The sequence below is a fragment of the Panthera uncia genome, chromosome A2 (genome assembly GCF_023721935.1).
Source record: "Panthera uncia isolate 11264 chromosome A2, Puncia_PCG_1.0, whole genome shotgun sequence".
In the NCBI taxonomy this organism is placed as follows: Eukaryota; Metazoa; Chordata; class Mammalia; order Carnivora; family Felidae; genus Panthera; species Panthera uncia.
In genome coordinates this window covers 32,253,807-32,266,339 of record NC_064816.1, presented here as the reverse complement: position 1 = coordinate 32,266,339, position 12,533 = coordinate 32,253,807, and the positions used below count along the sequence as shown (strand labels likewise).

At 40.1% G+C, this 12,533-nt stretch overlaps 1 protein-coding gene across 2 annotated transcripts in view; it reads right to left on the bottom strand.

The window, feature by feature from the left end:
• The window catches only part of SLC25A26 (solute carrier family 25 member 26), a 137,966-nt gene that overhangs the window by 98,755 nt on the left and 26,678 nt on the right, over positions 1-12,533 (bottom strand). For both annotated transcript variants that reach the window (XM_049640858.1, XM_049640859.1), the window contains exon 4: positions 86-190. In XM_049640858.1, the coding sequence (XP_049496815.1) occupies positions 86-190 (105 nt within the window). The remainder of the gene's footprint in view (positions 1-85; positions 191-12,533) is intronic.

Sequence of the window (12,533 nt, the reverse complement as noted above, 5' to 3'; positions counted from 1 at the left end):
TGTCTCTCTCAAAAAGAAACATTAAAACAAAATTTTTTTAATAAAATATTTCTCAATAAAGAAAGAGTTTAAAAACATATCTCACCTCTTGATATAAGATGTTAGAGAAAATCTGAAATGTTCTTGAAGAGGAAGACACCTGTGCCCTCTGCTTAACCACTTCCGAAGGAACACGAATCAGACAGGCAACCTAAAATATATAATTTAATTAATTACATCTTAAAAAAGAAGTAACTGCTATGAAAATTGAAATTATTCTCATAATCAAAAAAATACAGTCAAAAAGGAATAATATAAAGGGTCACTGCAACATGTCCCAAGGCATTTTTTCAACCTAAAAGCCTCAGACCCTTAATGGACATGCATTGTTTTGTCAGCCCAGAAACTTATCTCCCTTGTGCTTATAGATATCCTCACACCTCCTGCCATCTTGTTCCAGACCCATCTGTCTAGAAGTCCCTCAATGGCAAGAAACACACTGACTTATTCTGAACCCCCAGCACCTAGAACAGCATCACCTAGTGTTCACATGCCAGTCATTTCAAACAGGCTGAAAGAATGAACCAAAAGGGCTTTTGCTCCACTGTAAATAATGCATACATCAACAGAAGCAAGACTGATCAGCAGCTGGCTACACCTAGTCATCTGTCCCACTCCCCACCCCAGCCTCAACTAGCTCCCAACCCAGCACCCTAGACCCTATCACCACACCCCCATGCAACAATGGAGGAGAAACTCCAGGTACTCTTGGGTCCTGCTCCAGCATTCATGTTGACACAGGTCCTAAACAGACCGTAATCACATCTGACAGGTCAACAACCAATACTCCAGAATTTTTAAGCTATTTTTTTCTTTGTACTTAACATTAGATTACCTATATTAAAGACTTGAAAAAACAAAGTGGGATTACAAGTAATGTTTCTCCTTTTCTGCCTACCCGCATGTCTAAATTCTCTATCATGAACAGGTATCATTACTTGGTAAGTTTCATTAACATAATATTAAAGAGCACAAATATGTTATGGACCAAAGATTTTAATTGAGGGAGAAAATAAAATGAAAGGGCCAATTTAAAATGTGCTTTTTTGGGGCACCTGGATGGCTCAGTCGGTTAGGCATCCGACTTCAGCTCAGGTCATGATCTCGTGGTCCATGAGTTCAAGTCCTGCGTCGGGCTCTGTGCTGACGGCTCAGAGCCTGGAGCCTGCTTCGGATTCTGTGTCTCCCTCTCTCTGCCCTCCCCTGCTCACGCTCTGTCTCTCTCAAAAATAAACATTAAAAACAAATTTTTTTAATGTGCTTTTCAATGCAACCCTACTTATTATTAACCTTGACAAGTACCAATTTTTACAGATAAGGACACACACACAAAACAGATTAAACACCTGATTATCACTAAGGCCTAAAATTGGGTATAAATCGTGTTACTCTTCATAAGTGTGCAAACTTTTAAATCCATACTTATAAGCCAGGACAGAAAACAAGGTCCGCTGAAACTTACATGAACCTAAAAGGATAGCCCCCAGCCTCTAAAACTCATTAAAGAAATGAAAATAAATAAATAAGGAAAGAGAAAGGAAAGAAAAAGGTTCACTAACTCCTTGTATTTTTCAATTCAAGAGGTCAAGAGTGAAATATGACCTCAATATGTCAAGAAAATAGGAATGGTCTACTTTTGCGACTTGGCATAAATATTTATGGAACTTCATGCTTCATAACCCTTCATGTTCTTACATTATGTTTTTATTTCTTAAAAATACAGAAGCAAAACAAAAACTTTGAAAAGGTCCTTAGATGAAAAACAATCTCACTAACGGAAGAGGTACAAAGCGCCCAGCAAGGCTTCTTGACTTCCGTGGCGTGGCAATTTTGGCATGAGACAGAGGCCACAAAGGAACGCCTCTATTTCCTCCAGTAACTCCAATGCCTTCGATTTGGTTTTCTATTAACTCTGATCTTTCTTAGATTTGAATCTGAGCTACAACAGAGTATTTCACTGCACAAGAACAAAAACACGTTATAGTATTGTGATTCCATGAAAGGAGATCAAGATAATGTCATCCGTGGTCTCTTGGTAAATCCATTCTCTAGAGAATTCCTTCCTCATAAATCTGGGGTTCAGTATGAATCCATGACACAGAAATGGTGGCATTTTCATTATATCCAAGAGCGTCTTATATGTTGAGGGTCTACCAAAAAATAAAACTAATAAAAATAAAACATAAAGATAATATATGTCCCCATCTTTAAGCCACATTAAAATACAACACTGGCTTCATTAGAATTAAACATGCCAAAAATAAGATAAAGTTTAGATTAAAAATTGATAATAATAATAAAGCTGCTACCAAGATTCTTCTTTAACATTAAAAAAAACAACTTACCCTGATATGTTTTTTTAAATTTATTTTTGTAACGGAAACTGAAATGTCTCCTTTTAGTATTTATTAAACACCAAGACACAAACACTACAAGTTCTAAGACTAAGTGTGTAAAAGGGAAAAAACTACTGTCAACTTCAACCTCCCATTTGGTAAAATGAGTGAAGGCAGAGAAGAGGAACCTCTGGTTCTTTCACTGCCACGGCCACGTCCCACACCTCCACACCTCGCTGCCAGCCTGTTATGGCCTCACCTCTGTCCTGTCACTCTTGAAATGCTCTTTGAGGCCACTGGGCACCACCGAAAGTACCTTCCATTAACATTACATCATTTCCCCAATTGTTTTAACACAGCTCACAATCATTTACCTGATTTTCATTTTTCTAAAGGAAACTTCATCAATGACCCATAAATGTGCCTCTGATATTAGAAGCCAATTGTCAGCACGTTAAATACATACCAGCCTGAGACAGAAGCTACTGAAGGTCAGAGCACTACCTGGCTTAGGAAGTTAGGATGAAACCCACATCTTCCGATTACTGTCTCCAGAAGTATTTCCCATCAAAGATATATCAACACGCATCTAATGAACTTAAAGTTTCAAAGTTTAGTTCGGCTGATTCTTCATGTTTAGACAGGTAAATCTTTGTCAGTTCAACAGAAACCTAAATAAACTGAATACAGCCACAGTTTAATCATATTCAGAGCAAGGGCTGCTTTGGACTTTGCAGAGTAAACTCCAGTGTGGCAAATCAGTAAGAGGGAGAAAAACCTTATGACACTCTGAAAAATTCTGCAACGTGCAAGTTACTTACTTGTATTTTACTTCACATTCTTTGTGTAATTCTCAAAATTCTTTCTGGAACACAGGTTTCCAAATCTAACATATCTTTCTGAACCATCGTTTAAAACCAAAAACCTTTTAACTGTAAGTTCATCTGTGTGTCAATTCTGCCATCTTCTGGTTACAAATGGAATCACAGCTATTGATAAAACCATCCTAGCAGCAGTTTCTAACTCCTAATTTATCATCCTTGGGATTTACATTTTATCCACTGATATGGGGACACAAGTTCGTCATACCTTTCTTACTTATTAGACTCCTTCCACCTACATAAACAGCCAAAAGTCATTAGAAGAAAATATTTAATTTTTGTAGATATTAGTCTTCTCCTGCCTGACAAAATTCCTGTTCTTGATAATCCAGACTCCAACAGAAACTTAACAGTCCTCTCAACAAAAATTATATCATTGTGTAGGCTTTGTTTCTAAAGGCTGTTCACAGAATGTTACATAAGACGTAAGCTGTAAATGGCTTTTTCACTTTTGTTCCTTTCTGTAACAGAAAGGAGCCATGATTTCCCAGGAGGTGACAAAGCCCTGTGGACAGATGCATACATACTAACTCATAGAAAATCTGAAAGTGGAGGAGACTGTAATGTCAAGGTAACTGTACCAGTTTCTTATGGCTGCTCAAACAAAGTACCACATACTCAGTGGCTTAAAATAACACAAATTAATCTCTCAGAATTCTGGAGGTCAGAATTCCAAACTAAGTCTTACTGAGTTAAAATCAAATTGTCAGCCAGTTGGTATTCCTTCTGGAGTTTCTAAAGAAGCATCTATTTCCTTGTTTTTATAGCCCACTGCATTCTGTGGTTTGTGGTCCCTTCTTCTCTCTTCAAGACGGAGCACAGCATCACAAAACCTCTGACACTCCTGCGTTCCACTTATGAGGACCTTGGGCTCACCTAGATAATCCCAGAAAATCTTGTCCTCGAGATCCTTAACTTTACCTTATCTGCAAAGCCCCTTTTGCCATGTTAGGTAACATAGTCACAGGTTTTAGGGACTAGGAAATCTTTAAAGGGCCATTATTCTGCCTACCATTGTAACCAACAGCATATTTTAGAACTCCAACCTTTTCTTATTTTAAGAAACCCACAGCAATCAGAGTTCATAATATTACCCAAGTAATACACCTCTCATCTCCACTTTTGCACCACTTCTGCCATTTTTAAAATATTACATCAAAAGTAAAAACTACACAGAGAAATGTTCGTCTTAACTATTCATTCTCCAATGTATTTTAACTGTCCACAGCAGCTGTGGAACCTTGAACAAGTCACTGAAACTCTGTCAATTTCAATGTCTTCTTCTGAAATGATTTTCTCCAAAAAATATGTAATTCTGAAAATGTGCTACATAAAGCACTTTGTGTGACATGCACTGGAAAATTGGACTTTACAGATCAGATGCTAGGCTGAGCACTTTTTAAGTGATGTACTACTTAATTCTTTTTAAAAAATTTTTTTAATGTTTTTATTTATTTTTGAGACAGAGAGAGACAGAGCATGAGCAGGAGAGGGGCAGAGAGAGAGGGAGACACAGAGTCCGAAGCAGGCTCCAGGCTCTGAGCTGTCAGCAAAGAGCCCGACGCGGGGCTCGAACTCACGAACTGTGAGATCATGACCTGAGCTGAAGTTGGACGTTTAACTGACTAAGCCATCCAGGCGCCCCTACTTAATTCTTACAAGAACTGTGAGTTGGGTAGCATTAACCCTGTTTTTCAAGATGAGGAAAATAGCAGCTCAGTGAAGTTAGGTATATGGCCTACAGACACACATAGCAAACAGGGTGCGTAACAAGTCAGAGTTCCAAGCCTGATCTATGTTACTGGACAGGTATGACCCTTATACTGTCTCCTTACAGAGGCAGTCAATATATTCTCCAGCTACTTAATAAATTTATCCAATTTATTACTCATACACTCCTCAAGGACAGGGATAAAAATGTGTTACTATATGTTTTTTAGCATCAATCACAGTGTTAGAGAATAGGCATTCAAATATTGAAAAGTATACAATTACAAATTAGAGCAATTCTATGACAGTGGGATTTAATTCATTATGCTAGTACGAACCCTAATCTTAACCAAAGAGCATGTGAGAAAGTAAAGGTTTATCACTGACAAAGTGCAGACTTACAGAGAAGTGGCTAATCTGACCTTCAGTAGTTTGGTCCTTGGAGACAAGTGTTTGGCTTTTCCATTTAAAATGTAGTGGCACTAACTGACCAAATATTCCTGTGGCTTGAAATGATTTCAACTTCATCATCTTACATGAAAATCTTGTTTATTGTTTCTATAAAATTGAACTTAACTGTGTTCCAGAACCTGATAGTGCTCTTAAATAAAAAGCCAACACAGAGCTTCCCTTCCCTCTTGTCCAGTAAGTAAACAAGATAGTCAATGAAACGCACTGTCCTAGATCAAGAATCAATACGGTCTGAATTAATGCTGCATTCTACACTAGGGAGAGACAAGCAAATCCATAAAACAGAAAATAATCTGAAATGTGTTAAAGGAGGAAATCACCAAGAAATTGGAGGGGTGGTGGGGCAACCTGGTCCTTTACAAAAAGCCTCCCTGAAAAACCTCTCTGCATATCCATGCTTGTACTCAAAGTGGGGTCATCAGCAGACATCGGTCGTGCCAAGCCCAGAGGGTCTCCCTGGCCCTTCTGCACATTCGCTCAGGCTCAGATGGCTGGGACAACTGTGAAACAGGACGTGCTTGCTGACTTAGCTCAGAAGACTCCACTGCACAGTTTAAGCTTATGCACCCCCTCACCCCCACCCCCACCCCATACTAACAAAGGTATCCATGAAGCAATATGCATTGGAGGAATGCTGTTGGAAGTGCTTTTGAAAGAACGACCATCTTGGGGTGCCTGGGTGACTCAGTCGGTTAAGTGTCCAATTCATGGTTTTGACTCAGGTTACGATTTCACAGTTTTGTCAGTTCAAGTCCTGCATCTGGCTCTGTGCTAGCAGCAGAGAGCCTGCTTGGGATTCTCTCTCTCCCCGTCTCTCTGTCCCTCCCCAACTCATGCTGTCTCTCTCTTAAAATGAATAAACTTTTTTTAAAAATGAAAGAATTACCATCCTTATGCCAATTCTCTTATCACACAAATTCACCTTCTCCCTCTGAACCCCATGCCTCTGCCTTAGTTGAGGCTCTGTTCATCTCTCTCTCTCTGGGGGGTTCTGGAGTAGTCTCCTGTGTTCCGTTCAAACACCACAACCCACACAGCTACGAGGGCAGGTTCCTAAAATCCCTACCACTGGTGCCCTCCTACGCAGCCGTTCAAAAGATAACAGCCAAAGTCCTTCCCCCAGCAGGCAAGGCCCTCCAGCACCCCCTGCCCTGCTTCATTTCATGATGGCCCAGTCATGCCTATGCTCCATCAAGAACTTGAAAATGTCTAATAAGGACTTTCCACAAACTCAATACCCGTGCTGGCACCCTCCCACCTAACAATCATACCCTAAAATGTGGCTCAAGGGTTAGCTGTTCTATCAGGCCTTTCCTGAATCAACACCATCGAGACAAAACCATTCCTTTTCTTATCAGGCTCTCAGTGTACCTTGTACTCCCTTTACTTAAAATACCTGTAACCCTTCAGTGTACCTACACCTTAAACATCCATCTCCACCTTAGATGGCAAGACTTTCCAAGGCAGTGTATCATCTTGTCGCTTTATCCCCAATGCCTAGAACCTAGTAAGGACTTTACATCTAAATCTGCACCTGCAGGGTAAATGGAGGAGCTGAAGGAAAGCAGCCTACGTACCAGGAATCAAAGATGTCCAAGTGAGGAACGGACATGAAAAGGACAGGGTTTAAAGGATGACGGTGGAAAGCAAGTTATTTCTACATTCTTGAGATAATTTTTTGTGTAATTCTTACACTTTAGGATTCTTGGGAAGCTATTAAAAAGTCTGGGTTCCTTGGGGTGCCTGGGTGGCTCAGTGGGTCGAGCACCTGACTCTTTGCTTTTGGCTCAGGTCATGATCCCAGAGTCACGGGGTGGAGCCCCTGGATCAGGACTCTACTCACTGTGGAGCCTGCTTGGGATTCTCTCTCCTTCTGCCCCTCCCCCTGCTTGTGCATGCCTCTCTCTCTCTCTCTCTCTTAAATGAAAAAAAGAAAAAAGAAAAAAAGTCTGTTCCTCATGTACTTAAGGCCCTAAAGTGAAAAAAGGTTCCCAGGGATACCTGACTGGCTCAGTTGGTAGAACATGTGACTCCTGATCGTGGGGTCCTGAGTGTGAACCCCACACTGGGCATAGAGATTACTTAAAAATGTAAAATTTTTAGGGGCACCTGGGTGGCTCAGTTGGTTCAGCATCTGACTCTTGATTTAGGCTCCAGTCATGACCTCACAGTTTGTGGGCTCGAGCCCCACATCAGGCTCCACACACACAGCCTGCTTGGGATTCTCTCTCTCTCTCTCTCTCTGCCCCTCCTCCACTCATCCGTGAGTGCAGGCACTCACGCTCACTCTCTCTCAAAAACAAACACTCAAAAAAAGGAAAAAGAATAGGTTCCCAGAAACACTACCTAATAAACAGAATAGGGTAAAAGGCTGCCTGAGCACATCCCCATGATGTGCCCTTGTTTGAGAGTAGCGAAGCATGTGACAGTCCAGTTTCAGCTTCTAATTGTCCAACAAATCTCCAAGCAACACCTGTACATGCATGCCGCCTCCACCTTTATAGACACAACCAGCTCCGTCCGCAGCCTCGCGGAGCTGCTGCCTGAGTTAATAACCACACTTCACTTCGGGCGCGGTCATCTTCCTTCCTGCTCACCCTGTCTCCATGGCTCGGTCACACAACCGCACACAGGTCTGGCAAAATAATACTACAACTACAAACCAAAGTGACTCTCCAAGAATTTATGGGTATTTCAAAATCTATTAGGATTATTTCAAAAGATAAAACACATTTCTAAAGTTGTCAACCTCCTTCTATTATCTTATCATCTTGTTCAGTGGTTCTTCTGTAAAAGAAAAAGAAGGCCAGTAAAGACCACGAAAAACACTAAATAGATTTTTTCCAAGTAATCCCTACCTGCGAAGTGGTTCGAACTCACAACCCCAAGATCAAGAGTCGCAAGCTCTACCAAGTGAGCCTGCCAGGCGCCCCTATACAGACATTTTAAAAGCTACTCACAACACCATCAAAAATGGCTTAAATCTCCCCCAGGGAAAACACAATGGTGACCAACACGCGCGCTGTGCTTTGCTCCTGACAGACGCTAGACTGCTTCAAGGCCTGTGAATCCTCCAAGGAGCCAATTCAGTGGGGAAGCCGAAGAAAGAGGATGTGCTAACAACTCGCCTAATCCATATGCTGCTAACCCATAAGCCCCGAACGGACGACCGCACAACAAAGGTGTGGTAGATGAGCTACACAAAAGCATAAACTGTCTTCGTTTTCAAGGGTCTGGGATGGCACAGGCCTTGAAGAAAATGTCAGATGTAGCTGCAAACCTCACTCTATCTTCCAAATCTGAATCAACATGTCCAAGTAAGCTGCCACCCTCAGAACCAGTCAGTTGTGACTAAACGAGATCCCTCAGTGGGTCTGCAAATTTGCAATTCTGAGGCAGACGAAAGGGATGGCACTTCTGGTCAGCATGTGGCACTCCTCGTGTTCAGCACCCACTGACATATTCGTAAGGATGGGACTGCTGAACCAATACAGTATAAAAATTGAGTAGTGGGATAGACATTTAAATTTTTTTAATATTTATTTTTCAGAAAGTGCAAGCAGGGGAACGACAGACAGAAGGGGACAGAGGATCTCAAGTGAGCTCTGTGCCGACAGACTGACAGCAGCGAGTCTGACGCAGGGCTCAAACTCACCAACCTCAAGATCATGCCCTGAGCTGAAGTCAGACACTGAACTGACTGAGCCGCCAAGGTGCCCCTTAAATTTTTGATAACTCTAAATCAGTGGTGTTTAAATATCAGTGAGCACCAGAACCACCCAGGAATTGTGTTTAAAAAGCAGGGCTCCTGGTGCCATGTCCAAAAATCTTCATCTGTAACCAGCTGCCCGGGCAACGGAGTCTAGGTGCTCTTTGGACTACACCTGGAGAATTACTGTTAGAGGTTCTCAGAAAAGCAACTACAAAATATGATAAAATTTATTTCCTAGCTTTCTCAATTCCAAATTAGAATGGGACCAAAAGGATAATCAACCAGCACCTACGTGTATAAGGACATCCACACGTCACCCATGCATACATTAAATTCAGAGTGGCTGCCTTAGGCTACAAAGAAATTTCAAGGATCTTTCGTTTCTGAAAACAACATGAATCTAAGCCAAAAGCAGAATTAAGACCCAGGAAAAGTTAAATCTTAAACACTAAAAACAAACCACTATTACTGTAATGTTACAGCATCTGTTGTATTAAAGTAAACCTGCCCAACCCTTCTGATCTAATTACAGATTCTACTTCTCACAGGACTTCTTCTGTGTCTGATGAAAGCTGAGCGGTAAAATAATTGAGGTAGGGATTTAGAGATTTGGTACAGCCACCTTCCTAATAAAAGTGGCACAAACAAGACTCTAACTGTTGTTACATATTAAATCTTATTTGATCGATTTTACTGTATTCCAAATTACAAACATAAGGTAGAAGGTGGTAATTATGGTTCTATTGATTCGTCATTAAGTTTTAATCAAGGTGCAGCTGCAGGGAATGGTTATTATGGCAGCATGCTTCTGTCTCTTTCATACACTTATAGTTCCTACGATAAAGTAATTGTGGACACACTGGATACCAACAAAATACGTTATTGTTTCTAAGGAATCTGTCTGCAACCTAACAATCTTCTATCAAAATAAACGTTACAGAAAATCACCAAACTATTTCTTATTTTCTCTAGATCTCTATTCCTTTCTGACCAATGACAGCTATAAATGTTTTTGTTTTCCTTTTTAACTTACCAATGAAAATTTGCTTCTCCTACATTCACCCCTGTCTTTCTGTCACTTTTGGAAACCACAGCTGTATGAATCTGAAACCAAAAGTTTATGCTCTATGAAACTGATATAAGTTACTAAAATAAAAAGGCGGTATATACATTTCTCAGGCATTTATTGAGAAAATGGATACTGAATGGCTTTGGAAAGCTGGTTTAATAAAGTGCCAAGATAGCAATCTCTATCAAAATAACACCAGCATTCTTCACAGAGCTGGGAACAAACAATCCTCAAATTTCTATGGAACCAGAAAAGACCCCGAATAGCCAAAGCAATCCTGAAAAAGAAAACCAAAGCTGTAGGCATCACAATCCCGGACTTCAAGATGTATTACAAAGCTGTAATCATCAAGACAGAATGGTACTGGCACAAAAACAGACACTCAGATCAATGGAACAGAATAGAAAACCCAGAAATGGACCCACAAACGCATGGCCAACTAATCTTTGACAAAGCAGGAAAGAATATTCAATGGACTAAAGACAGTCTCTTCAGCAAATGGTGCTGGGAAAATTGGACAGTGACATGCAGAAAAATGAACCTAGACCACTTTCTTTTACCATACACAAAAGAAACTCAAAATAGATGGAAGACCTACACATAAGACAGGAAGGCATCAAAATCCTAAAGGAGAAAGCAGGCAAAAAACCTCTTTGACCTCAGTCACAGCAACTTCTTATTCAACATGTCTCCAGAGGCAAGGGAAACAAAAGCAAAAATGAACTATTGGGACCTCATCAAAATCAAAAAGGAAACAATCAGCAAAACTAAAAGGCAACCGACAGACTGGGACAAGATATTTGCAAAAGACATATCAGATAATGGGTTAGTATCCAAAATCAATAAAGAACTTATCAAACTCAACACCCAAAACAAAATAATCCAGTGAAGAAATGGGCAAAAGACAGGAATAGACACTTCTCCAAAGAAGACATCCAGAGGGCCAACTGACACATGAAAAGATGCTCAACATCACTCATCATCAGGGAAATACAAATCAAAACCACAATGGGATACCATCTCACACCTGTCAGAATGACAAACATGAACAACTCAGGCAACAACAGATGGTGAGGATGTGGAGAAAGAGGACGGGCCTCTTTTGCATTGCTGGTGGGAATGCAAAGTGGTGCAGCCACTCTGGAGAACAGTATGGAGGTTCCTCAACAAATTAAAGATAGAACTACCCTACAATTGTACTACTAAGTATTTATCAAAGGGATACAGATGTGCTGTTTCAAAGGGGCACATGCACCCCAATGTTTATAGCAGTGGTATCGATAAAAGCCAAAGTGTGGAAAGAGCCCAAATGTCCATCGACAGATGAATGGATAAAGATGGATACAATGGAATACTACTCAGCAATCAAAAAGAATGAAATCTTACCATGTGCAACTATGTGGACAGAACTAGAGGGTATTATGCTAAGTGAAATTAGTCAGAGAAAGACGAGTACCATATGACTTCACTCATATGAGGAATTTAAGACACAAAACAGATGAACATAAGGGAAAGGAAGCAAAAATAATATAAAAACAGGGAGAGGGACAACACATAAGAGACTATTAAATATGGGGAACAGAGGGTTACTGGAGGGTTGTGGGAGGGGTGATGTGCTAAATGGGTAAGAGGCATTAAGGAACCTACCCCTGAAATCAGTGTTGCACTATATGCTAACTTGGATATAAATTTAGAAATTAATTAAAAATAAAATAAAAAAGTCCTAGCTAAAAAAAATAAAAAAAAAAAATACATGAACAAGATTTCCATAACTGTAACAAATTTAACATTATTGCTTTGTCTCCTTGAAGTTGGTCCATTTTCCTACATATTAATTTTTATGCTTAAAAATCTTGTGATGTTCACTCTTTCATCAATGTTTGCAATAAAAATATGTACGCAAACTTTAAAAAAAAGAAAGAAAAGAAAAGAAAAGAAAAGAAAAGAAAAGAAAAGAAAAAGTGCCAAGATATCTGGAGTGTCAAAACCAGCATTTCTACAAACCCTAAAAATCTCTTCAACATATGAAACTGTAACCAAATTTAAAATCAATCAAAGGTCAACATCAAGCTATGTTTCACCTGTGAGGTCAATCTCTATACCCACTACTGATCAATTCTCCTTCCAAAGTTCTCCAAGCATCACAAGAAATATAAAAAGACACCTGACACTTATGGGACCATGGAAATCCTAAGAGACACAATAAAGGTATGACTGTCCCAGAATTGTTTATCTCCTGTGTTATGGACACTTGTTTCCTAACTAACATTCCTAACTCTTGCACCTCCCACGTGCAAGAGTTCCCATGGAATACA